General features: G+C 39.8%; 2 protein-coding genes across 9 annotated transcripts in view; one reads left to right on the top strand and one right to left on the bottom strand.

Annotated features, from left to right (window-relative positions):
• LOC121942007 (platelet endothelial cell adhesion molecule-like) overlaps window positions 1–770 on the top strand; it is a 10,123-nt gene extending 9,353 nt beyond the window's left edge. The window contains exon 7 of the mRNA XM_042485076.1: window positions 724–770. Coding sequence (XP_042341010.1) covers window positions 724–770 — 47 coding nt within the window. The remainder of the gene's footprint in view (window positions 1–723) is intronic.
• Window positions 88–24,680, bottom strand: part of LOC121941940 (calcium/calmodulin-dependent protein kinase type II delta 2 chain) — a 53,172-nt gene continuing 28,579 nt past the window's right edge. Inside the window, exons 3-20 of one of the 8 annotated variants that reach the window (XM_042484963.1) lie at window positions 23,929–23,988; window positions 20,831–20,885; window positions 18,979–19,044; window positions 18,347–18,419; window positions 15,470–15,572; window positions 15,211–15,294; window positions 14,866–14,960; window positions 13,490–13,612; window positions 13,210–13,293; window positions 12,895–12,937; window positions 10,381–10,421; window positions 8,802–8,861; window positions 7,372–7,416; window positions 6,327–6,375; window positions 4,146–4,166; window positions 3,663–3,738; window positions 3,449–3,543; window positions 89–1,098 (exon numbers count right to left, since the gene is read on the bottom strand). In XM_042484963.1, coding sequence (XP_042340897.1) covers window positions 866–1,098; window positions 3,449–3,543; window positions 3,663–3,738; window positions 4,146–4,166; window positions 6,327–6,375; window positions 7,372–7,416; window positions 8,802–8,861; window positions 10,381–10,421; window positions 12,895–12,937; window positions 13,210–13,293; window positions 13,490–13,612; window positions 14,866–14,960; window positions 15,211–15,294; window positions 15,470–15,572; window positions 18,347–18,419; window positions 18,979–19,044; window positions 20,831–20,885; window positions 23,929–23,988 — 1,406 coding nt within the window. In that variant the 3' untranslated portion in view covers window positions 89–865. Of the gene's footprint in view, window positions 1,099–3,448; window positions 3,544–3,662; window positions 3,739–4,145; window positions 4,167–6,326; window positions 6,376–7,371; window positions 7,417–8,801; window positions 8,862–10,380; window positions 10,422–12,894; window positions 12,938–13,209; window positions 13,294–13,489; window positions 13,613–14,865; window positions 14,961–15,210; window positions 15,295–15,469; window positions 15,573–18,346; window positions 18,420–18,978; window positions 19,045–20,830; window positions 20,886–23,928; window positions 23,989–24,680 lie in introns of all 8 variants that reach the window. The other 7 variants (XM_042484964.1, XM_042484967.1, XM_042484969.1 and 4 more) reach the window with 7 other exon arrangements.

Here is a 24,680-nt window from a genome sequence, read left to right as displayed (position 1 = left end):
AAGTATCAAAAGTAAAAGTAAATTATACATATATTTACATGTGCCAGTACACTGTATACCGTAAATTGAGCTATTATCAGCTGATTATCTGATCATCATCTTGATATTAAGCATTTTTCTGATTATCAGTTTTGCTTTGTCTTTAAACCTGATCACAAAATGTGTGTGCATCAAGGCTTTTCTACACCTTCAGGTTTTGCATCAAGTATTTTCCCAAGCATCAAAATGACGTAAATATAAATGTCAGGATAAACAATTTCTGGCCACATGTCAGTGTCCACCATGTTGCTTTGCATGCCTTGTGTTCTGTCTTGAGAATTTCTGTTTGCCACTGCTTTTGCTGTCTTTATGGTGTCCTGCCGCCTTTATTCAGTGAATGTCATCATTTTATAGGTTTCAAAACATCTCGCCTGAGGACTGCCGTTGACAAGTAGCCTGTTGGCTAACATATTAACAGTTATCTTCATTACTGTGTTGTTTTGTTTTGTTTTGTTTTTTTATAAATAATATAAATAGAAATAAAATGAAATTATGTGTGATCGACTGGAAAGCCTTGCAACCTGTCAACTCTCTCTTGGTTAGCTACTTGACTTAACATCAGGCTGTTTAGTGGTGTTTTACTTATGGCTGAAAGTTTCAAGTCTGCTGTATATTTGACCATATCCATCTGGTTAGATGTGGTCAGAAGTGTGCTATGTTCCACCTGTTACCACACCCAAACAGTGATGTCACAGTGTACTGACCACATCCTGGACCAACAACCAAGGTGAGAAGTGTAACCACTGGAGGTCCACAAACAAGATTTTTCTGTTGCTGTTTGGTTTGTCTTAAATCAAGGTTTCTGCTGTGTGTTTCTTAGTGTCTCTTACTGGGAGGGGATGCTGGGCGAGCCGGAACGATGGAAGTGGATGTTCTGCCATTTGCCATCGCGGCGGTGCCACACACGGGTCTCCTCGGACTGCATGGTGCGGGGCATGCCGCTGGTATCCATGTACTGGGTCAGCCGAATATAGGCAATACACGCTGCATTTTCCCCAATTAGGTGCACATGTGGGTTCAAAAGAATGGTGTGCACAGGCTTGTTCCCTTTGGACAGTGCTGGAAGGGAGAAAAATGGCTGATTACAAGGAGAGAATGTCGCTTCATAATTCATATTAAATGAATATGATCGATAAAAACCTGTCATTTGGATTTGGGAAATTGTAATAAAGCAGCAAGATTATTCAAAAACAAAGTATGACCCTACATAAGGAGGAATACTAACTTAAAGAAAAAGGAACTGTAAGTCTCCATATGTTAACATTGGACAAGCGCAGGCTCGCCAACTGATTGAGGTTTCTGGGACATATCTGGTTTATCTGAACTATTTTTAACCCGACTCAGGACATTCTGCCATTTATAGCAGCCATTTTACATTAGTGATTTTTAGCTCCGAGGTTAGTCCATCAGCACAGGCCTGCCCCTAGAGTGTACCAGCAAACATGTAGCGTAAATTGATCGCTCTAAATATTGATATAGAACAAGCAATTTAGTCCATACAAACTAATGCACTCTTTCATACAAGCATGCTCAATATCACTTTCACTTAGGATAGGATAGGATTTAGGGGCACCTATTGGTAGATCATCGAATATAATATTCCAAACTATGTTTTTATTTATGTGTAATTACCTAAAACTAATAAATTTGTGTGTTTTAGTTACTTCAGACTTACTAAGCAGGCTCTTTTCCATGGAGACCAGAACAACAACCCTCTATGTTTTGGGTCCACACAGAGAACAGAAGTCTCAACTGAATGCAGAATGCAGCCTCGCCACTAGATGGCACCAAACCATTAGATTCATTAGACCTTAAATTCAAAGCTATTAAAAAGGTTTGTGTACAGAGGGTTAGGTATTTCGTCTCTGTCTGCAAATCATGAATGTGTCTCCAGGCATGGCTCCACCCCATCTATCTATCTATCTATCTATCTATCTATCCATCCATCCATCCATCCATCCATCAATCCATCATCTATTCTGTGAGCTAATGCAAAATATCATTGTATAACAATCAAAGGTGTTACTCTATGGAACAGCTGTAGTTTGGACTTGAAAACATGTAGAACATTGAACAAATTTAAACATGTTTTATACAATATATGGAAGGCATATGAGATAGTAGAACAGAGAGGGGAACGGGCAGTAAGCTATCATACAAGACAGGTAGGTTGCTTTTGACAGTTTGAAGTTGTTCTCTGTACTGACGTTTATTCGGATTATATACATATTATAATGGGTTTTTTTTAAATAAAACTGAAAAGGGGGGCAGGATTTGATAAGTATTCACTTCCTCCTTCTCCTTTTCAAACAATACTTACGTTTGTTTACTGATTGTGTTCTGATGTGCATTCTGGTGTTTTTTTCTCGTCTAATTGTATTTGGCATGTTCGAAATAAATCTTTAACTGACTGACTAACTAACTCACAAACTAATCATTCCATTTATATCAGGCTCATTCGCGATGAGCCCAGTCTGTGCAGAATCGATCAAACAAACACCACACAATGCATGCTACTTAGATTTTTACCAGATATTCGGGTCTGATATCATTTGAATGAATCAGAGTCAGATCTAACAGGATGTGAGTGTTTCTGACTCCTTCCTGAACAGACTGAAGGCTGCTGGAAGCCGTCCGACTTAACCGCATCTGTTTATCACTGCCCTCTGCTGCTGCCGCCTCATCTCATCCTCTCTCCAGGTGAGGACAGTTCTTCTTAAACAGGCCTATTGTCTGCTACTGTTGTGAATTATTCTTTTCGCACATTAACACTGTTGTGAGTACCTCACTGAAAAGTGTAGTGATTTTAGTACACATGCTGACATCTGCAAGTATTCTGGATTTCACCATGAATTCACGTCATAGTGTGTAGTTTTGGTTCCATAGTTGCAGTGTAACTTTTTGGCACAGCATTAAATTGTGCAATCATGTTCTTCCCTCTGAGAATCAAACAGGAAGTTTTCCCCTCAATGCCTCTGAGTAAACAATTGGTGCATTAGATAACTCAGCACATCACGCCAATGTAAGCAAGCATGTCTGCAGTAAGTGTATCTTGTTTAAAAACCTCCAGAGCAGCTGGAAAAACTTCAACAAATTGATGCGATTAAATAATACACAGCCATTAATCCTTCCAAAGGCCAAATTCTCTTTCTCAGCTTCTAGTTTGGGTTCGGAGCTAGCTGGCTGCTTGCAACCTTTGGAGCAACCCCAGACCCCCGGTTACGACAAACTTCAACTGCTGTGGACACAGTAACAGTAGCACGGAGAACTATTTAACATTGTGACACATTTCCTCTCAAATGAACTATTCTGTTGGTATGTTGTAAAATGTGACACTTTCAGGCCACGTACAATGGCTTTGATGATGCTGCAAATATTTTTTCTGTCAAAGTCATGATTAATATTTTACCGTTTTCAAAGTAAAAGCGATGGAAGTCGTGTCCTTCCACCAGGTTACCCAGAGCCTCAGGCCCAAAGGAAGTTAGACCAGGATCACAAATCTTCCTGTTACACCCCACCACAAAAAAAAAATAAAAATACAGAATCAGCAAAGGACGTGAGCAAACTAGTATGAAATTTAGATGTTACTGTACAAAAGGTGAGAAACCCAGAAATATACTTACGCATAGGCCTCAAAGTCTCCATTGTTGATAGACTCAATCAACTGCTCAGTGACTTTGATAATTTCCTGTTTGCGAGCTACAACAAAAGTCCACAGAACATTGTCAACTTCACAAACAGATGTAAAAAAATGCCAGTTTTTCACCGTATCTCAGGCAAATGTTGGTCTGAGTGCAGAAAAAGGAAATCTGACATCGACTTGGCTTCAAATGGGTTCTAGTCTATGAATTAGCAGGGTTTCAAAGTTATTAGAAATGGAAGGCACTCAAAAAAAATCAGTATTTCACTTCATTTTTGTTGTTTCATATCAGAGTGACAAGACAACAAGAAAGCCTCCCATGACTAATAGTGATATCAGGCAGGAAAATGCAACATGACACGATTCCGTTCACCCAACAAAGCTCAAAATGAACAAAGACAAACCAATGCTCGGATGCAAGTATTCTCTACAAAAGCAGTTTCAGCTAAGTAATGTTGACATTTACCTTTATTGTTATTGGTGCAGGCTGGGGGATATTGAAAAAAATACTTAATTTGTGCAACAAAAAGACATGTTAAATAGTAGAGAAATATAGAAACCAACTCCATTGCCTTCACAGCCATAAGCTGCAAACAGCTTTTTTTTAACTGTGTCAGTATATGGGCCTCATGCAAGAAAACATATATAAACAAATTTTCTCTTATTTTTGCCCATAACCATGATTTGTTTTTATTATGTTAGTATCCATTGATTTTTTTGGGGATTCACCAAAGCTTTACAAGTGGTCGAGAGCAACTCTTACCAAGATAAGAGAAAAACATCTCATTTTCACAGTCCAAAAACTGTTGTACAACACAAGGAAAAATATGTTTTATATTTTAGGAACATTTACACAATGCATGAATATCATTTAATCAAATTTAAATCATGTTTTAGAGATTATTTTAGTTCAGGGCTAAAGAAATACTACTATACTTGGTGCATGGATCCGAATTACTAGAATTTCAGTCACTGTGTGTCCCTCTGCTGACCAAAGCTACAATGTAACTAAGTACATTTACTCAAGGACTGTACAAATTTGAGGTTAGTCATGTTACTTTTTAATTCTACTCCATTAGACTTCAGAGGGAAACACAAGCCAAAAATACAAAAATATACAAGTGCAGCTGTAACAATTAGTTGATTAATTAGAAAATTAATTGGCAACCATTTATATAATAGTGAAATACCACAACAACAAAAAAAATCCATGGCTCCAGCTTTTCATTTAAACTGTATATTTGAGGACTTGCTGCTTTTTCTTCTATTTATATTATTTTGATTAATTAAATTTATTTAAACCTTTCTGCATGCATAACTTTACTTTAAATAGTTCAATAAATTTCTCTGAAATCCCATTTACTTTCTTTACGTTTATCAAACAGAATGTCAGTTTCACTCTAGGAGAAGTTCTTCTTCTTCCAGCCTTTTTAAGTGTCCAGTCTTGTTCATGTGCCAGAGTCTTTGCACACCACACAACACCTGCTCTTATATACTGTTTAGGGGGTGTTACCTGTGCTAGCAGGTGATGTATGATGAAGTGGGATTCATCATTGAATACAGCTAGGTAAGAGCAGATTTGGGTGGTTTGGTGCATCTGGAGTTGATTTTTCTTATATTTTCTCTTTCCAGAAAATTAAGAGAAAATATAAGAGAAATTTAAGGGAATGTTGCTGCATGAGGCCCAGTGTTTGGGAAAGTCAAAACAGAGGGCAAACAGAGGAGTGAGAAAAGTATCTGTGTCTACAAATATACAGCAGGAAAGAAACTTCTTTTTTACTCAAATACAGAAGAAGAAGAAAACGGATGGAAGGATACTTAGGGGTCAAAAACAGAGGTTTTATTCTGGAGCATGTATAGTGAGTGCATTATAAGGACGAAAAATCTCAAACTATAAACTGTATCAAACACCCACTCATCTCCGTCGGATTTGAGACACTTTATATGGAGAGATTGCTTTCCTCCAGTCACGACTGGGTAACAGGAGGGGAACAAAACAGGGCATCTTCCTCCCCCAAATGTGGAGGGACTTACTCTGAACTGAGGAGGTGGGAGTCTGCCTTGAGTCAGACATCTGTGAGGAACGGCTCTTAGAGCTCAAGAGACCGCTCACTAAGCTGCCCAGACGAAGGGCTGTCAGCGGTTGCATGGATGGGTGTGTGATTGGTTGTCACGTGCGTGTTGGATGAGGGGTGTAACAATGACAAGGAACATATATATGTATGTATGTGTGGGCAAAGGCAGGATAGAAATTGTGGGGACAAAAAAACAAATATTGTCAACAAAACATGACAAGGGGAAGAAAAATAAAAGAGACATTAAGTGATACTGAGAGCATAAAAAAAGGTATGCAAAAAAACTGAAAGAGCAAACAGCTTTTTTTCCACATACACGAGATGACAGAAATATTTGGATGCGAGGGAGGGCAGGACAGAAAAAGAACAGGGAGGGCTGCAGTTTGCAAGAGAAGTTGACAGCCAAAAGGGGGGTTGTTAACTCGATGTACATTCTAACTGAAAAGAGAATGAAGAAAAAAATATAGAGGAGTGAAGAGTCTGATCGGACATGGTGAGGACTGACTTTTATAACCTCAAAGCATAGGGGAGAACTGTGAGTAGGTAAATCAGAAAAAAATACAAGTCCCTACCTTTTACATCCTCGTCCTCAATTGTGGTGTTGGCACTCTCAATGGACTCCTGACAATGAATGACAAGAAAGAGAGTTTGTGTAGGTAATGCATGAATGGATGAGTATGATTTCTGTTCGTTATAGTGTTGAAACTAAAATGACAGCATTGAGGTTGTATGCCTCGGCATGACAGTCAAGTTGCAGGTACAGTTCACATTACAAGTTCATTCTTAAGGCTAAGTGGACGTTTGTGCCAAATTTGAGATTTCCTGAAGCCCTTCCTCAGAGACCACCATTAATCCAAAGTGCCTTTGACCTTTGATCACCAAATTCTAATTAGTTCATCCTTGAGTCCAAGTGGATGTTTGGGCCAAATTTAAAGAAATTCCCTCCAGGTGTACTTGAGAGATTGCATTCATGAGAATGATACAGACAAGGTCACAGTGTCCTTGACCTTTGACCAATGACCACTAAAATCTAATAAGTTCATTCTTTAGTAAATGTGGGTGTATTGAAGAAATTTTAATAAATTTCTATGAGGCGTTCTTGAGATATTGTTTTCACTAAAATGGGATGCACATAGATACGAATGTGCATTCGGAAGGATGGACAACAGACCAAAAGAATAATGCCTCCAGCCATAACTATCACCAGCGCAGAGGCATAATAAAAAGTTTAAAATGTTCTTGCATACTCAGATTTATACTACACTGTACTATACTGAGTACCAAGGGGATTTTTTTCTCAATGCACAATAGCCAACAGGAAACAAGAGACAAGATGAATGACATGCAGCAAAAGTCCTCAGCTAGGCTTAAAACAGATAACGTGGTTGGGGTCTTAGACCCCTATGCCCCCTGGATGTCACAATGAATGTAATTTATTAAGGGTTGATTATATAACAGTTCAAGCTGAGGGCTGTTTAAAGTTGATAGAGATACTATTGGATACTATTGTTATTCATTGAAATTGTTATTAACCGAAAGGCCGAAAGTACAAGAGCAAACAGCTTTGACATAAATAAGTGCAAATAATAATGAAAATGGTGGTTTTATTGTTAATACCTTGTTTCCATCCACTGGATTGTGGATCACAGTTGTCTGTGGTTCCTAAAGACAGCAGATGACAGAGAATTTGTGGGAAGAAATGACAAAAGACGTCTAGAAAAGGTTGGTGTGCTTGTGTGTATTTTCAGAACTTGAATCAATCTATCTATCTATCTATCCATCCATCCATCCATGTATTTATCACAATGCAGCTGGCATCAAATAAAAGAACCTTCTTCAGTTGCCTGTTCTCACATGTTTGTTCTTTCTTCATGCTTTTATCTCCCTTCCTGCACGACATTGTCACTCTTTTGTGTCTGCTTTTCTCTCATCACCCTGCCTCGGTAATCAGATGTCTGAGCTTTTGTGGAATCGATCCTGATGACCAGCTCAGTCTTTCTAATCACTCACCCCGATTACACTAGATTATAACATCAGCAGCCTGCATCTGTCTGTCTGTGTGTGTGTGTGTGTGTGAGTATGTGTGCATGATGATTGAGAGAGAAAGGAGGATAGAGAGAAAGAGAGAGACATACCATGTGCCTGTGTTCATGCGTAATCATCTCAACAGCAAATGGGAGCACAGAAAGCCTTTGACATCATGCAGAGCAACAGTCATGTGGCCTGACGTAGACAGCCAGTCAGCAGACACCATGCACAAGCCAATGAGTGACGGCCAAATCGCTCGGGAATATAGCATCATAACGAGCCTAAGGAGGTGACATCCTCACACTCCAGCCATGCACAGACAAACTACATGAGTAGCAAAGCCCTACATAACATGTCCTCCTGAGAATTTTACCATCAAATACAAAACTGAAAGCACTAAAGTCGTGACACACAAGGAGCATGCATGGTGTTGGTATGTAGAGAAGGACAGAGGAGGGGTTGTTGCAAAGGAAAGGAGGACAAGGAGTGGGGGTTGAGGTAGAGGTTGCCCCTAACTACAGATTGTAAACTACACTACACAACTACACAATCCAAACGTGTGTGTAAAGGCTTGTTGTTTCAACCCAACATTAACTATACACAGGACCAGCAAATCCAAACTGGCCAAGCTCTGTATGCCCCGCGCATGCGCTGCTAATTCAGATGAATGAAAGAACACATCAATCTGAATTATGAATAGTTAATTTTTAGATCAGCTGTATCAAATATGCTAGAGCTGGGACATGCTGCGCAGCCACAAAAGCTTTTACACACTATTTCATTCAGGGATAGCCTAAAAATGAGCTTCACGTTTGTTTTCAAAAATATTTTCTGCATCACTATACACCTGGTTAAGAGTTTCAATCTTATCCAGCAAGGCTGAGATCAAACAGTAAGAGATCTGAGCCCCTGTGAGAGGGTGAACCTGTACCTCCTCCACAGCGGAGTGTGTAAGGTGGGGAGGTGTTAGAGGTTTTGTAGATGGAGGTGCAGGTGTAGGCGAGGTTGTGTGTTTATACCAGCGCAGGGGCAGGGCCAGTGTCTTTAGGACTGGTCACTGTGTTGGCTTTGTTGTTGACCTGCAGGGGGCAGTGTAGAGCGCAAATGACAACACACTTTCCAGACACACAATTGTGCACCAACACGCGTAAACACACACCATCCCAACGTATGTGTGCCAAAGATGTGATGTTAGTAAGTGTTACATTGTTACTCAACCAAGAACTCACAAGAAATTTTATAAAGTACACTTTGGCACAAAGAGAAATGTATAGAGGAAAAAATGGCTGTGCTGACGGCAGGGAAAACTATTCTAATTAGTCAAAGGAAAACTGATTATGTTTCTAAAACCAAATTTCTTGAAGTTCTAGTGTGTGGGATTTAGGGGGATATTTTGGCATAAATGGAGTATAAAATTCAGAACTATGTTTTCATTCATTCATAATCACCTGAAATTAAGAATCATTATGTTTTATTTACCTTATAATGAGCTGTTTGTATGTATATACAGAGTGGACCCGTTCATGGATGTGTAAAAACAATTGAATACAGCATCGGAGGCAGGGCCCTGGTCATTCTTGTGAAAGTTGCTTAATGCTGCATGAAGTCCAAAAAGTTTAACTTTGCGGGTGTAAAATAACCTGAATCTTACGTATCATTGGGCCTGTGAAGCGCACAAGAGACATCTGTCCGCTGAGCTGGCAATGGTTATTTGAACCCCTCTACTACGTCAAGTTGTAGTGAATAAATATGAGGCCAAATGTGACAATAAGCCAGTCTTTCTATTAAAATGTATTCATTATACATGGGTAGCTAGCTAAACGCTAACTTAGCATTTTCTTTGGGGCTTTCCCTTCTGAAACAAGGGGAGACATAGGCTGATTGTGTATGTTTAGTGTCCATGTTATTCAGCTGCTCAAGCTGCAGCTTTACCTACTCGTCAAAGTCTGGCGCACATTGTGGGGGCCTGGAACTCCTCTGCAGAGTCCGCCATGTTGTGCCTACAGTAGCCCAAAATTGACAAACCATACACTGGCTTTGAATAGGGCCATTTGTTTTTCAAGTTGGCCAAAATAGGTCCACTGAACGTTTGGTACATGAGAGAAGTTTCAGTTGAGTGCAGTCTGCAACCTAAACACTAGATGCCACTAAGTCTACACACTAGACTGATAAAAGACAGAAAATTGAATTCTAAACTGCTGGACTTGGGAAAATACAAAGGAGGTTGTTCGCCACAGTATCGGGGAAATCAAGGAACAGCAGTGTAAATGTGTTTTTGACCACACACCTTGTGCATCAGATAGTAATAGGTAAGAGAACATTTATTTGATAGCTAACCAATAATAAAATAGGACACTATGCCAACAGACCCTGCACCAACATTCTATTCAAAGGAATGTAGATATGCACAAGTCTAACCAACTGAAGAACTGTGGGCTCAAGCTAAGAATAACAACTATTGCCCACTGCTTGGACTGACTGTCCCTGAATGATGTCATTAAGTGCACATAATTTTTCCGAAGGCTCCTCAGACAGTGAGCGTTCCAGCAAACTGATGCAAATAACAAGGCATTTTCTTCACTGTGCAAAGCAACTCACCTTAACGCCATCTGGCTTCTTGTTGAGCAAACTCTTGGCTGCTGTAGAAAGAAAGAAAGAGACAAACACTTCAGCATGAGAGTTCACAAACACAGTCCGGAGCCTGAGGCTACGCTAACATGCAGCAAGCATATCAGTCAACTGTGCTTATCTTCAAACTCCAGGTGCAAAATCCAACTGCAAGATCCATAATGCAATGCAATAGATGCTCAAAATGGCATCTCCGTTTATGCAATGTTGTCCTCCTACTACATACTAATTCACATGTGAGGGGCTGAAGGGTGGGTGGTTGATTGGGTGTGTATTTAGCAAAGGGATGAAAGGGGTAATCTACCTATCTCCAACAGACCCACACAGCATTCTCAAACTGACATTTGCACACATACACATGCACTTAACCACCAGCACCCACACATACAATCCCACCACTCTTCTCGCACTGTATTTCTCACGGTTCAAAAAGAATCCAAACTCTAGATTGCATTTCAAAATGCATGCTGCATCCTTGTCTAAATTTCATTCTAATCTCATCTTGGCACTTTTGCAAGCAAGAGGTTCAATTTTGTCCTTTTGAATACCAAACACCTCATCTTCATGCATGTGTGATTGGCTATTAGGAGAGTAAGTAAGGCCTAAACATCACAGTTATTCACTTGGGCTCAACCCCACATATTTCCCTGTCATCCCAAAAATCTTACCTCAAATGGAAACCACAATCCAAACAAAAGAAGGAAAGAAATTTGAAAAAGGAAGAAAATGATGAATAAAAAGAGACACAAATGCACTAATGCATTTTACTGTAGAATGAAGAGAGAGAGAGCAGGCTAGTAAAAGCCTGAAAAAGCAGAGGTAGGTCAAAGGAAATGCATGCGAAAAGGTATGATAGAGCGCAAAATTGAGATAAAGTGAGAGAGAGATAAAGAGAGATGGCTCTGTTTACCAGTGGCGCCTTTGCGCCAGAATCATCTTTGTTGGCATTAAAATATAGGTTTAAATGTATCTATTATATATTAAAGGGATAGTTCAGATTATTTTAGGAGTCTTTCTGAGGTACTTTTCCATAGTCAGTATATTACCCAAAGTAGGTGGCAGTCAGCACACTGTTTAGCCACCTAAAAAAAGGCCCACCTAATAACTCAGTATCAATTTAAGTGAGTGTTCAATTATAAATATTTTCACAGCTTGACCTTGTTGTGAGACAACACTTACCTTTGGCACTACATTTTCTGTATCCCTACCATAAACTGTATATAAAGATGGGCGACGTAATAGCAGTAGTAGTAGTAGTTTATTCTGAACGTGTGAGAAAAACATGTACAAAAGAACAAGAGACAATCATAAAGTAGTGGACAGACATAGAAAATGCATTACTAAAGAAGATGTGAAAAATGTAAACAACACATCACAATTAGATACGCATATCTGAAAAGTAGTGAGAAGAAGTACTAACTTACTAACATATCTCCAATTAAACCCACAGCAAAAACAAAACAAAGTTAAAATATCCCAGCTACTGCTGCTGCCATCTTGAGCTGGTGACATAATTTGCGAGCCAAAGAATGCAAAGTAGCGATCACAAGCTCCCACCCATACTCCCTTCTGACCGATCAGGAGCAGCGCCATTGATGGCTAGCACACCAATTGGCACACACAGCTGTCAACCATGATGTCAAATCGCCATTTTATGGGATCAAATAATTAATTAAAACCAAATTCATCAGAAAAATAAAACACTGTGACATACATTGACATGATAAGAACTATAGAAAACACCTTAAGAAATTATTTATTTGATGTGTACTGTAAATTTTAAGTTTGGCCAATGTCCCATGAGCTTTCATGGAGGGCCTATGACCTACACTGCAGCCGGCCACTAGGAGACAATTGAGATGTTTTGGCTTCATTTTTCAGGTCATTCATCTGCCCACTTTGTCATCCATCTTTACTTACAGTCTAGGGTTTCTAAACATGAGCACAAAAGAGCCGCACACTGTGTCAGACTTTAGGAAGTTCATGGAAGAGACAACAAATAAAATCAAATTTAAAAATGATTGATTATGACAGCGATAATAAAATGCCATTCATTGTGAAGAAAAGAGGATATCTTATGCAAGGATTGCAAAAAGAGAGAGAGGAATACATCTGTTCCATGGTTGTGGAAATGTAGTTCCAATGGAAAGGGTGGTCTGATGGCGAGCTACAGCGGTGAAAAAGTTCTCAATATAGCTTCCACTTAAACTGATTTTTTTTTTTGGGGGGGGGGGGGGGGTTATGAGTGGTTAAAATATGTTTTGTTGGTGGCCACCATCTACAGCAGTACGTAGTTTAGCTTCAGTGGTGGTACCCCCCATTTGCTTATTTACTTCTACTGTAGGTAATACACAGACTATGGATTTGTACATCATAGGGCCCCACTTCAGACACTTCCAAACTATCACTTTAAGATTTATATCTTAAATGTATAAGATATGTTTGGGTAACCATCTCTTGGACACCAGGCAGAGCGAGACATACCTGAGAAGTTTCTTGTGACCAGCAAAGTGGTCAATATGGCTCCCTGCATTGACAGAAAAGAAGGAAAGAAGAAAGTAATGGTGATGGAGGGAAGGAAGGAAGAAAGAGACAGAAATAGAAAGATTGATTAGAAGGTTATAGCAAGAAAGAAGAGCACAGCAAAAGGGCAACTTGAAGGTTATGGGAACAAGTCATCATTTCTAAGTTACCCTGTTAAGTCTTGAGTGAGGAGGACAGAGAAAGGGGGAGAGAGAACGATGGCTGGACGGATTGTTCTACATAAATAGAAACATGAAGGATTGCCAGACATCTCACCTTGAGTTTCCTCCTGGCGTTGAATTTCTTCAGGCACTCCACAGTCTCCTGCCTGTGCATCATGGAAGCTACAGTGGACCGTTGCTGCAGGGAGAAGATCAGAGGATTTGAGGATTAAGAAAGAATGAAAACAATGGATGGAAGGAGTGTGTGCATGTGTGGACAATGAGACCATGTGTGAAGTGTTACCTACAGTAGTGTATCATTATAAGTGTGTGGGTCTTTATTCCCATGTCTGCATACGTATCTGTTTATGGGTGTGTGTGTGTGTGCCACATACGCAGATCCAGGGATGTTTGAGGGCCTCTGCGGCAGTGATGCGTTTACTGGGGTTGATGGTTAGCATCTTGTTGATCAGATCTTTGGCCTCAGGAGTTACAGTGTCCCACTCTGGGGACGGGAACTTTCAAAAAACAACGAGCATGTCAAACACTCATTACACCGACAAAGTTAATAGGGACAAAATAAAGCATCCTCAGACGTTCTTTTTATAGCAATGTTAAGGAGAGGAGGAACTAAAACCTTGAAAAAAAACCAAAACAAGTGAAGAGAACCTTCAAAAGATAGAATCAAAAATAAAGAAAATAAATGTATTCCAGATGGCGTGTGTGTGTTATAGGACTGTCACATTCTGTTTCATTATTTACATTATTTTAATGGCACTGGCACACCATCAATCCATTTATGGTTTTCTTCAGCAAAAATCTATGAACAATTTTGAATATGTGATTTTCTCTGCAAGGTTGGAAACAAGAATGATAATGTTCCCTTCAAAATAAAACTTTGAAACACTGTTTTCTAACTATTTAAGATAAACCTTAGTTTTTTTCTCTCATGCAACGGGGCCAATGAAGACATCCAAATTCATATCCATGGGGACGGAAAAACTAAATATTCAATCTGTAATGATCTGTCCAAACATGGAAAGATGGAGCTGTGCTTAACAGTAGTCATGACAACGAACCATCTGAGAAGTAATGTGTGAAAGCATTTTGTGTTTAAAACCAGATTATGGATAAGCATGAGGCTGTTTGTTTGACATTTAAAAATACCTCTGCCTAATGTTAACGTTACCATGGCAATAACTCTGAAAGTTGTCTGTTCGCTAATCAACAGTGCTAATCAAAAGTACAGGAAGACCAAGAAAGACCAGAAAACTTCCACAGTTTTGGAGTTGCTTCATAGTCCCATAAATTATCTTGGACCCAAGGGACCTCTACTTTGTGGCATAGTTTTATGGCAGCTAATGTTAATTATGGAATGAATGTAATGTTATGATTTTCCCAGGGAATAGAGTGGTGTCAGCAAAGAGACAACTGGATGTCAGACTCCATGTAAAATGAAATATTAGAAATTTTGGCATGCAGTCGAGAGATATCGTGTCTTAAGTGAGGGAGTACACTCTCTTTGGACCAACTCTAGGTAGAACCACCAATGTCAGTACGTCTGAGCAGTTTTACTGTCTTTCCTTTTGGCATATGCACAAAAAATGTCATCAGTAGCACCCCTCAGCCAAAATAAGTTCCTGTGAGCATGAAGTCCAATGTTTTTTAGGATCAGGCTATGTGGCTTGCGTTTAAATTAAAACAAAGTAGATATTAGTTTTTATTCTTTCAAACATTTCCAGGTTTGTACTAAATGTGTGTGAGTGCTTACATCATAGGCCCCAGCCTTGATTTGTTGGTAAAGGCGGTGCTGGTCCTCATCCCAGAAGGGAGGGTATCCCACCAGCAGGATGTATAAAATCACACCTGGAAGGAAGTGACATGGTAAGATAAGCATGTTAACAGCAAATACCAACACACTGTAGAACTGTAAAAACTATATTATTCACCAAAATTAACACTGCACAGAACACTTGAAACAACACAAAGCTGCAGAACACTCATCTGCACACACCTGACGGGCTCGGACAAAGCCACTGACTAAGGCTTTAGCTCCAGCGTCAAGTTCATTCAAACAGTTGCAGTGAGTTGCAGTGAGAATTTGAATGTTATTTACCACAGGCCCACATGTCCACTGGCTTCCCATATGGGTCTTTCCTCAGAACTTCCGGAGACAAGTAGCCTGGGGTGCCGGCAAAACCTGGAGGAGTGATATGGAGGGAGGGACGAGATGTGGAATGGTAGGCCGGAGTGGGCAATTCAGTGACCAGGTTGCTTCTCAGCTAACTAAATGAGTGATTGATTGATCGACTGATTGGTCGGTTGCTTGACTGACCAACTGATTCAGGTTGAAAAATGGGTGGATGAATACTCACCAAACCATGCCTGCTGGTCCCCCTGCACCTCGATAGCCAGCCCAAAGTCAGCCAACTTGACCGCCGCCCCCTTCAGCTTACTGGCCAATAGAAGGTTCTCAGGCTGGGGGGGGCGGAGTCAAACAGGTTAGAGGTGAGAGGTCACACGCTCTGGGAACAAGCCGCCCACAGACACAGATCTAAAATCAGATTAGCCGAAACCAAATCCTAATCTGAATTATTAGGGGTCAACGATGCTAAACTGCTCTTAAATCAGTGTCTGAGGCAACTCCCTTTCTGCCACACAAATGACAGAGAAACAGAAATGTGCACGGGACCAAATCTCTACGTGACAAAGGACTTTCTTTTTTTTTCACGCTGGAGCTGTGGACTTGCTCCCACAAGCCTCATGGATTCTGAGAGAGTGAATTGGTAGCAGACACAATGTACTTGTGCACCAATCCACTGTTAAAATCCATGAGTAGGAACAAAGTGCACACTGCAGGGAGAAGGATACAGGAGGAAGGGTGTGGTGTACAGGAGACGTGGGTGTAAAAACAAGTGACTCAGCCACATATGGGTAACGACAAACACACACAGCACACTAACACAGTTTAGCACAATCATAAGTATATGCAAGCCCCCAGCAAGCACACATGTGCACACATTCTCAGACACACACACACACATACACACACAAACAGACACAGGTGCAGAAAGGTCTTTGCTAACCTAAGGCCAGTTAGACAGTGTGCTCTAATGAATAATACATTTTTTAACATTTAGAGACTCTAAACGCAGACAGCCTGTGAGCAGTCAGTTTATGGCAGACATATGACTCAACAGGACACTGACAACTGGACAACATCTACATAATCACTTGCATAATGATGAATAAACCCCCCTGATTACGAAGCATCTGAAAAGTTAAAATCACCTCAGAAAAGGACATGTTCTCCAAATAGTCAACAGATTGGAATAAGCCACCATGGTTATTCTTTTTTTTTTTTTTTTACTAAATGTTTGCTTCCGCACAGTTACATGTTCACATTTGAGCTTTCCTGCATTCTCTCCCCTTTTCCTTCCACATAAAAACCCTCTTGGGAATCTATGAGAATACAGACCACTGTTAGAATATTCATGACCTTGGAAAATCTTCCACATCGCAACATAATTTTTTACATAACTATGCAAATGGTGATCATTCCTGAGGTTCAGGCTTGTGATTGCTCCTATTCTGGTCACTGTCACTGTGGTGCCACACTACTACAGTACTACACGATCTCACACACAAAGATGCTAGCATGCTCACTGCAACATTAGAGGTAACGTTAGAAGGGGATCCTTATTCTTGACATAGACAGGACATGTGGGATTTTTCAACCCTGAGCCTCCTTTCCCATGTTCTTGTGTCTATGTGGTGAATGGAGACAGCAATTTTTGAATTTTTTCCAGTACTGAGTGATAAACAGGCCACAATGTAATCCCTGGGGGGATATCAGGCTACTATCTGTCCTGTGTCCTGTCAAAATAAAGTAAAAAGGCCCCCAAAAAATCTTTCAACAAAAAACAGTGTGATCCCAGTGGGCAGTTGTGTAACATTCATTTACATAAAAAAGGTGTTTGTTTTTGTCACTGGCAGGCTCTGATTGTTTTTAGACATGTCTGACTACATTATGAAGAGGACTCTGCAGAGAAATTTGCTGATCTTTTTGTTATTGTGACCAACTTGAATCTCACAAGAGGAGACTTGTTGCAAGAAAACTAGGATTATCACTTTGTAGTTGTATGCTTCTGTGAACCCATCAAGTTGCATTTAAAGCTTACATTCATGTCTGTTACAGTGCTGGACCTTTGACAGATTAGTTTAGCCCTGAGTTCAAATAGATGTTTGTGCCAAATTTTGTGATAATCCTTTGAGACCTTCTTGAGATATTCATGAATAGAGACCAAGGTCCCATTTACCTTGACCTTTGCCCACCAAATTTTAATCAGTTCATCCTTGACTCAAAGTGGATGTTTGTGCCAAATTTGATGAAATTCCTTTAACGTGCTCTTGAGATATCATGTTTACAATGATGAGAAGGGCGTAAGTTCACAGTGACCTTTGACCACCAAAATCTAATCAGTTCATTCTTAGGTCAATGTTGACATTTGCACCAAATTTGAGGAAACTCCTTCAAGGCAGAAGTACAGTAAGCATGGTCTAGTCTTGACAAAAATATTTTAAAAGTTTTTTCTGACTATTCAGCCGATTTCGACAATGCAGAAAGGTCTGCAAGATTTCTGACCGAGACCTTGAGTAAAACTCAATGAAAAGAAGGAATAACATTTCAATATGCTGTATTGTCTTGTTTGTATTGTTGTCCAACACTTATAATAACAATGCAAGCCTGTCAGTGGCAAAAACAAGCACTTTTAGTGGACATGAAATTGATGGTGCCCAATTGCCTGTTTGCTGCTGTGGTTGCAGTGGTCTCTCTCAATACTGGACCAATTGAAAAAAACGGACATTTTCATTTGTCACTTAGACATAAAAACATGGGAAAATAAGGTCCAGGCTCAAAAATACCAAAGTTACCCTTGGAATATCGACTCAATTTACAAATCTAATGTAACCATATAGGAGCCAAGCTGTAAGTCTTTGCAGTTTGGTAGCTTAGAATCTAATTCTGCACACCAGAATTGCAGCAGATTTGAAAACTTTGGTCACAGTCAGATCTGCTTTGTTAATTGTTGAAAGATTTCAGGGCTTCTACAGGGAAGAATTAGAAGACAATTATCCTTTTGTAAAGGGTAAGGACTGTGCGGGGAGTCACTAGGTCTTTCCGAATGTTGCCACCTGTTGTACAGAGTCAGGACTGAACATGCCTGCAGCTGCTCTGCAGTCATACAAACCTTCAGATCCCTGTGAACGATCCCATTAACATGGCAGTGATGGACACTCTCGAGGATCTGCTGTATGCAGTGGCTGATGGCGAAGGAGTGATGAACAAGCACGGGATTGGGATGGAACAAATAAGAGACAGAAAATGAAAGGAGGAAAGGTGGAGGAGAGAAGATGAGGAATTAATTAAGGAGAAGAGAAAAGGGAACAGTCTTGTAACAATGTCTGAGTGTCCCTCTCATTAGGCCTCTTATGTGTGATGCTGTTTTTTGACAGGTGAGATAAAGTCACATGAAGGTATGCCATTTTTCATAAGATTTAATGTGTGTGTGTTAACAGATACGCACACTATCTTTCCCTTTCTCTCTGTCTCTGGGGAGGAAGTATTTCAATGCAAAGCTGGCACTGTAAGGTAGGCTGTGTATGATTAATACCGCAGGCTATATGTCGTTAATCACCTTTATAAATAACTCCATGAGATGCCTCAGAGACAAGGCAGCTGTATCACACCTCTGAGAGGACCATATGTGAAACACACAAATATACACGCAGAGATGCACAATGGCTGCTGTGCTCAGCAGTGTGTGTGTGTGTGTCTGTGTCTGTGTGCATGTGTGTGTTTGTGTGTGTGGGTGTATGTTACCTGGCATCAGCCTCACTGTAGTACTCCCTGGCTACGATGTCCTCGAACAGCTCTCCTCCTGTCACCCTGCGGAGAGACAGAGAAAATATTATAGTGCTTGTGTTTCTATCGCTCTGTATCACTGAACAAAACACTCATTCACTGTTTTTGAACGGCACTGAATCACAGACACACACATGCCTTGTATTTCATAGACCACTATACACACAAGATATAGTCTATACACCTACAAACAATTAGCTGAAGCCATGTACCTGTGTGTTTTAATGTTTCTACTCAAAGTCGAGCTGCAATGATTAGTCGATTGATTAATTAGTCTTGGGCAGCACGGTGGTGTTGTGGTTAGCACTGTTGCACTCTTGACCCTCACAGCAAGAGGGTCCCTGGTTTGCTTTGGTTGGAACGGGGTTCGGTCCGTGGGCAGGGGCCCTTCTGTGCGGAGTTTGCATGTTCTCCCCGTGTCTGTGTGGGTTCTCTCCGGGGTCTCCGGCTTCCTCCCACAGTCCAAAGACATGCAGCTCAGGTTGATTGGTGACTCTAAATTGTCCTTAGGTGTGACTGTGAGCGTGTACGGTTTTCTGTCTATATGTGTTGGCCCTGCGATAGTCTGGCGACCTGTCCAGAGTGTACCCCGCCTTCTGCCTGATGACAGCTGGGATTGACTCCAGCCCCCCGGCGACCCTTACGAGGACAAGCGATTACGGAAAATGAATGAATGAATGAATTAGTCTTATTATTATTGTAATTTCGCAGCTTCTCCACAACATGAGCGTTGTAGAAACACCAATTTTTTTTACCATGAAACTGCAGTATTCAGCGTTTTTACCGGTTGAATTCAGCGGGTCTGTTTGTTCTGGAGGAGAAGAGACCTCTGTGGATAATTAATCTTCTGAGTATTTGGGTCTTTAAAAGTTATCAGGGGAAAAAAGGTGCTTGAGCTGTGCTAGTGACCCATCTGCGACGAACCAAACAGCACAGGAGAAACATTGGTTCGTGACATTAAACTGCTTTATTAGTGTGCGGTGTGTGTTTGTTTTGGACAGGAAGAGACCTCTGTGGATAATTTGGCTCCTGCTAAAAACGTCTGGATTTTAAGTTATTGGAGAGAAAAAAGGTGAGCACACATTAGCAGGTGCAAGGCTCGTGGCCCGTCTTCGACATGCCAAACAGCAAGTTCAGTCACCGGCTCCTCCACTCCCTATAGCAAGATACTAAACCCAAAATTGCTGGTGGCACCTTGTTTGGTAGCCTTGGCTACCAGTGTATAAATATGTGAATTGGTGAATGTGGAATGTAATGTAGTACAGTGCTTTGAGTGATAGAAAGACCAGAAAAGTGCCATAAAAATGCAAGATGTACAAAAAGCCGGTCCAACCAAATCCTTATTCAAAAGCACAGAAAATGTGAAAGTTGATGTCACATTGTGGTTTTTTTTTCATTGTTTTTTTTTTTTTTTGCACTGGGTGCAATCTTTTGGGGATCACGCTTTCATGCCTGTGCGTGCAATGATGGTCAAGCAACAGTATTTGGACAAACTAATAACAATAAAAAACATAGATCTATATGACTTGGCAGCCCAAAGCTGGATTACAGACCTCGATGCACAACTTCCACAGACACTATAAACTGTCTCTTTTGTAGACAGAATGCCACACTGTGGTAATAAAGATAGCAGAGCATGTAACTCACAGGGCGGCGCCCCTGTCCAACACGACCTGATGTACCTACACATTCTTTATAAGGACAATTCTCTACACAGTGTTATCCTCTTATAAATACACCAGTTAGAAGGGAAAGCGAAACAATTGACAGGGAACGTGTGTGTGTGAGAGAGAGAGTGTGTTTTACTCACAGATCAAACACCAGATAGTGGAAACCCTCCTCTGATATGCTGTCATGGAGTCGTACTGTCGAGGAGATTTAAGAAAAACACAAACACAGGACAGAAAAGGAAAAAGAGACACGCAAAAAAAAAGTCAAATGAAACAGAAAGCAGTGAGTACTTCAATACATACACTGTCAGTGCTCATTATTCACACATTACTTTGTGCTTGTGTGCCTCAGAGATGGCTTGTTAGTTGTCAGGTGTTTAGAAATAACGGTAATGTGCAAAGAAGCAGTGAGAAGCACAAAGTGTAAATCAAGTACCAACATGAGTTTGCAATGCATAAAATATACCTCCACTTAAAGCGATGATTCATGTTGTTACCAAGAGTGAATGCACTCTGAAAAAGTTTCTTAGCACAGATGTCATCCCCATAATCACTGTGATTACTGTAGGTGAAACCTTTAAGAACAACTAAATTATACCGTACATAGCTATTTACAGATTTAAAGGAAAAAGCCACAGCCACAAGCTATATAATTTTGGTTCATGAAATTGGCTGTTGCCATAAGTATTCATTAGATAAAACATCTTGATAACCCCAGGAACAAAACTGCCACGGTAACTAACACTGAAAGAAAAATAATGGCTTCAGTGTTTTTTGACTGTCAAGCCAAATGTGTTACTGGTGAAAAAAATAATTAAAAAAATAAAAAAGTAATACTACACTTGCAAAATAGGTTTTCATGAGGTAATATATAATATATGCATAAAAACCATCATCAATGATTTGACCTATGACACCAAAAAACACTAAAACTGTAAGCCTTGTATTACCCTAAACAGCTATATAGGTGATGCAAAGGCAAGAGCAATGTTTGTTCTTCTTCAGTAGGAGGAACACTGTCCTGTTTTAAAAGTAGTAACAGATGACATTAATAAAATAATTTCTTTGTTGTAATAATAATTAACTTCATTTGGTTTGACCTGAAAAAGGATTACTTGACATCATCATCATCATCATCATCATCATCATCATCATCAACATCATCATCATCATCAATGACCTTGCTGTCGTCATTGTCATATTATCAATTATTTTGTCATCATTCTCAAGTACACTATTCACCATAATGCGCTTACTGTGGTTTTCCTTGTCCCAATTGAATCCTAAATCTCTGTGATCCCAAGACAGGGTGCAGTAACTACTTTCATTGCAGTTTATGTTAGGTTTTGGTGGCATTTTTGTTGTTTCTCTAATTTTTTCAACGTATTTTCTGAAGAACGGAATGATGATGAACCAGAAAAGTTTGACAAAAGATGTCTAAAGTTTTTTTTAAAGATCTATTTTTTGCCTTTATTGAATAGGACATCGTGAAAGGGGGAGAGAGAGGGGACAACACGTAGCAAGGGGCTGTAAACCGGACTCGAACCCACGGCCGCTGTGGCAAGTACACTGCTTTCATATATGGGGCGCCTGCTCTATCCACTGAGCCACTGGACATCCCATATATAAAGTTTAAATTTCAGTCTTGACTCAGTTTTGACCAAACTTTTAATTACTGCGGGTAGTCTTTATGAGGCCGAATTAGCCTTGTACTATTTAGATCAGGGAAATGGTTAATGATTTGTTCATCCATATGTTGACATTTAAATCAGCACCTGAGGGCTCAACTCTGAGAAAGTAATATTAAATTGAATCATACTATGTGAAGTAAATATTAGGGCTGAGCAATATATAATATCTCCGGCTTGCTACATCACTATCTCCTTTTAATTCACTTTTGAAGACTTATTTTTATCGGGAGGCATTCCTATAATTTCTTTTTAAAGGACTATTTTTTGTACCTTGTACCTTGTTTTTGCTTTTGCTTTTTTAAAATTTTCCTGTGTATTTTTCTTATATTTTTCCTTTGTGCTGTGTTTTAAAATTTGTCCTGTGTGTTTCTTTTGTGGTTTTAAGTGTTAAAAACACTTTGTAACATTGGTATTATTATTATTATTATTATTATTATTATTATTATTATTATTATTATTATATCAACATTACATTGATATTATGATTAAGACTAGATATCACCTGAGATTTTGGATAAGTGTTGTCTTTCCCTGAATTTAAAGGCTGCATTACAGTAATGTGATTTTCAGTTTTCCAATTTCTATTATTTGCCTTTACACACTTACTCATTACATGAAAGAACCATACAATATAATTGCAATATAAATATCAAGATATGTGGCCAAAAATATTGTGATACTCTATTGTCTCCGTATTGCCCATCCACACATGATTAATCATGTTTAACACTTGGATTTAAAGCCAGTGAATTAATGTTTTTCCTTTTAATTCATTTGAACATTTAAATAATAACTAGGAGAAAATACAAATTTGGGACTGTCTTTCACAGTGGGTCTTGATTCTTGCAGCTGAGCTGTTTCAATCGGAGGTATTAACATACCTTACACAGGAAATGGTACTGACATTAGGAAGTCAATAATGCCATCAATGCAGACTAAGCATTTTGCCTCTAATACTCAAGAATTGTCCTCTACAGTTGCTAAGAAGTCTCTCCAATATATCATTAATGGTCACATTTTTTCCTGCTTAACAAGATTTCTTTTTTTTTAAGATTTTAAAGCAAGGGAGTCAAAATGTGCAATCATGGTTGTTCTTTTCTTTGAAAACTGATTGGAATGGCAGCTGTGGTGCCGAGTTGATTGAAGAAATCTGAAGTAATGACAGTGAAGAAAAGAAAGACCATGACTGAGCGGATGAGGGTGAGAAGACCAAAAAGAGGAGAGACAGGTTCTATCAAAAGAATAATGAGGAGGAAAGAGTGTAAAGGGTCAGTGGTTGAGAGAGAGAGAGGGCGTCTGAACCCTGTGTCTTTTTTATTTTACATCATCATAGCTATATACTCACATCCAAAGGCAACATTTTCCATACACACACACACACACACACACACACACACACACACAATTGTCTCCCTCATAACTGTGTCTACAAGATGAATAGCCATAGCAGAAATCACCAGGGACCTGAACAAAATATGCATGTTTTTTCATGTTTGTATCGCGGTGTGTGTGTGTGCATATTTTCACATCGAGGACTCGCAGCTCACCAATGTTGGGGTGCTTCAGTAAACGACAAATCCTTGCCTCCCTCTCCAGCTTTTGATGATCTAAAAGACAAAAACAGGAGACACAAACACAGAGACACACAGAGACGGGTTATTTTTAATGCTCTTCATTTTATCCCGCTATGATTGGCTTTCTGAATCAGCTAACATGAAGTTGGCTGCAAGTTAGTTTTGACACAATGGAGGACACAGAGCTGTGTTTGAGCATCGTTGTCAGCGTCAGGGTGTGTTTGTGTACTTGACATCCACGCTTCTGTATGTATGTATGTATGTGTATGTGTGTGTGTGTGTGTGTGTGTGTGTTGGCTTTGTGTCAGCCCCACTCTTTTCCTTATCAGAACTGAAATGCTTGACAAAAATAATGTGACCTGATATGTGCTTGGTTATGTGCCACAAACAGGCAGGCAACAGTGGACAACAAACAGAGAGAGCAGCCAGAGTGGATTCAGATTGACCTCCAGTGTCGGGCTTAATATGAGCTCCTGCAACATGCCTGTAGGTTCCCCTCTGCTGCCCTGAGCACAAAATAATCCCGCAAGGATACAAATGGCATTTAATTTCATGTCTTCTAGGGGTAAACACAAATTAAAATGGAAAGATCATTAGGTTTTTCTTGGTCTTTACATTTCTTTTTCATTTACAGCAGACTGAGTTGACTGATGGGATAATATAGAGCGACAGTATGCCTGATAAAACTAAACTATACACTTTCATATACATCGTATACTATACAT

Source organism: Plectropomus leopardus, chromosome 4 (genome assembly GCF_008729295.1).
Source record: "Plectropomus leopardus isolate mb chromosome 4, YSFRI_Pleo_2.0, whole genome shotgun sequence".
Lineage (NCBI taxonomy): Eukaryota > Metazoa > Chordata > Actinopteri > Perciformes > Serranidae > Plectropomus > Plectropomus leopardus.
This window is presented reverse-complemented; position numbering and strand designations above follow the sequence as displayed.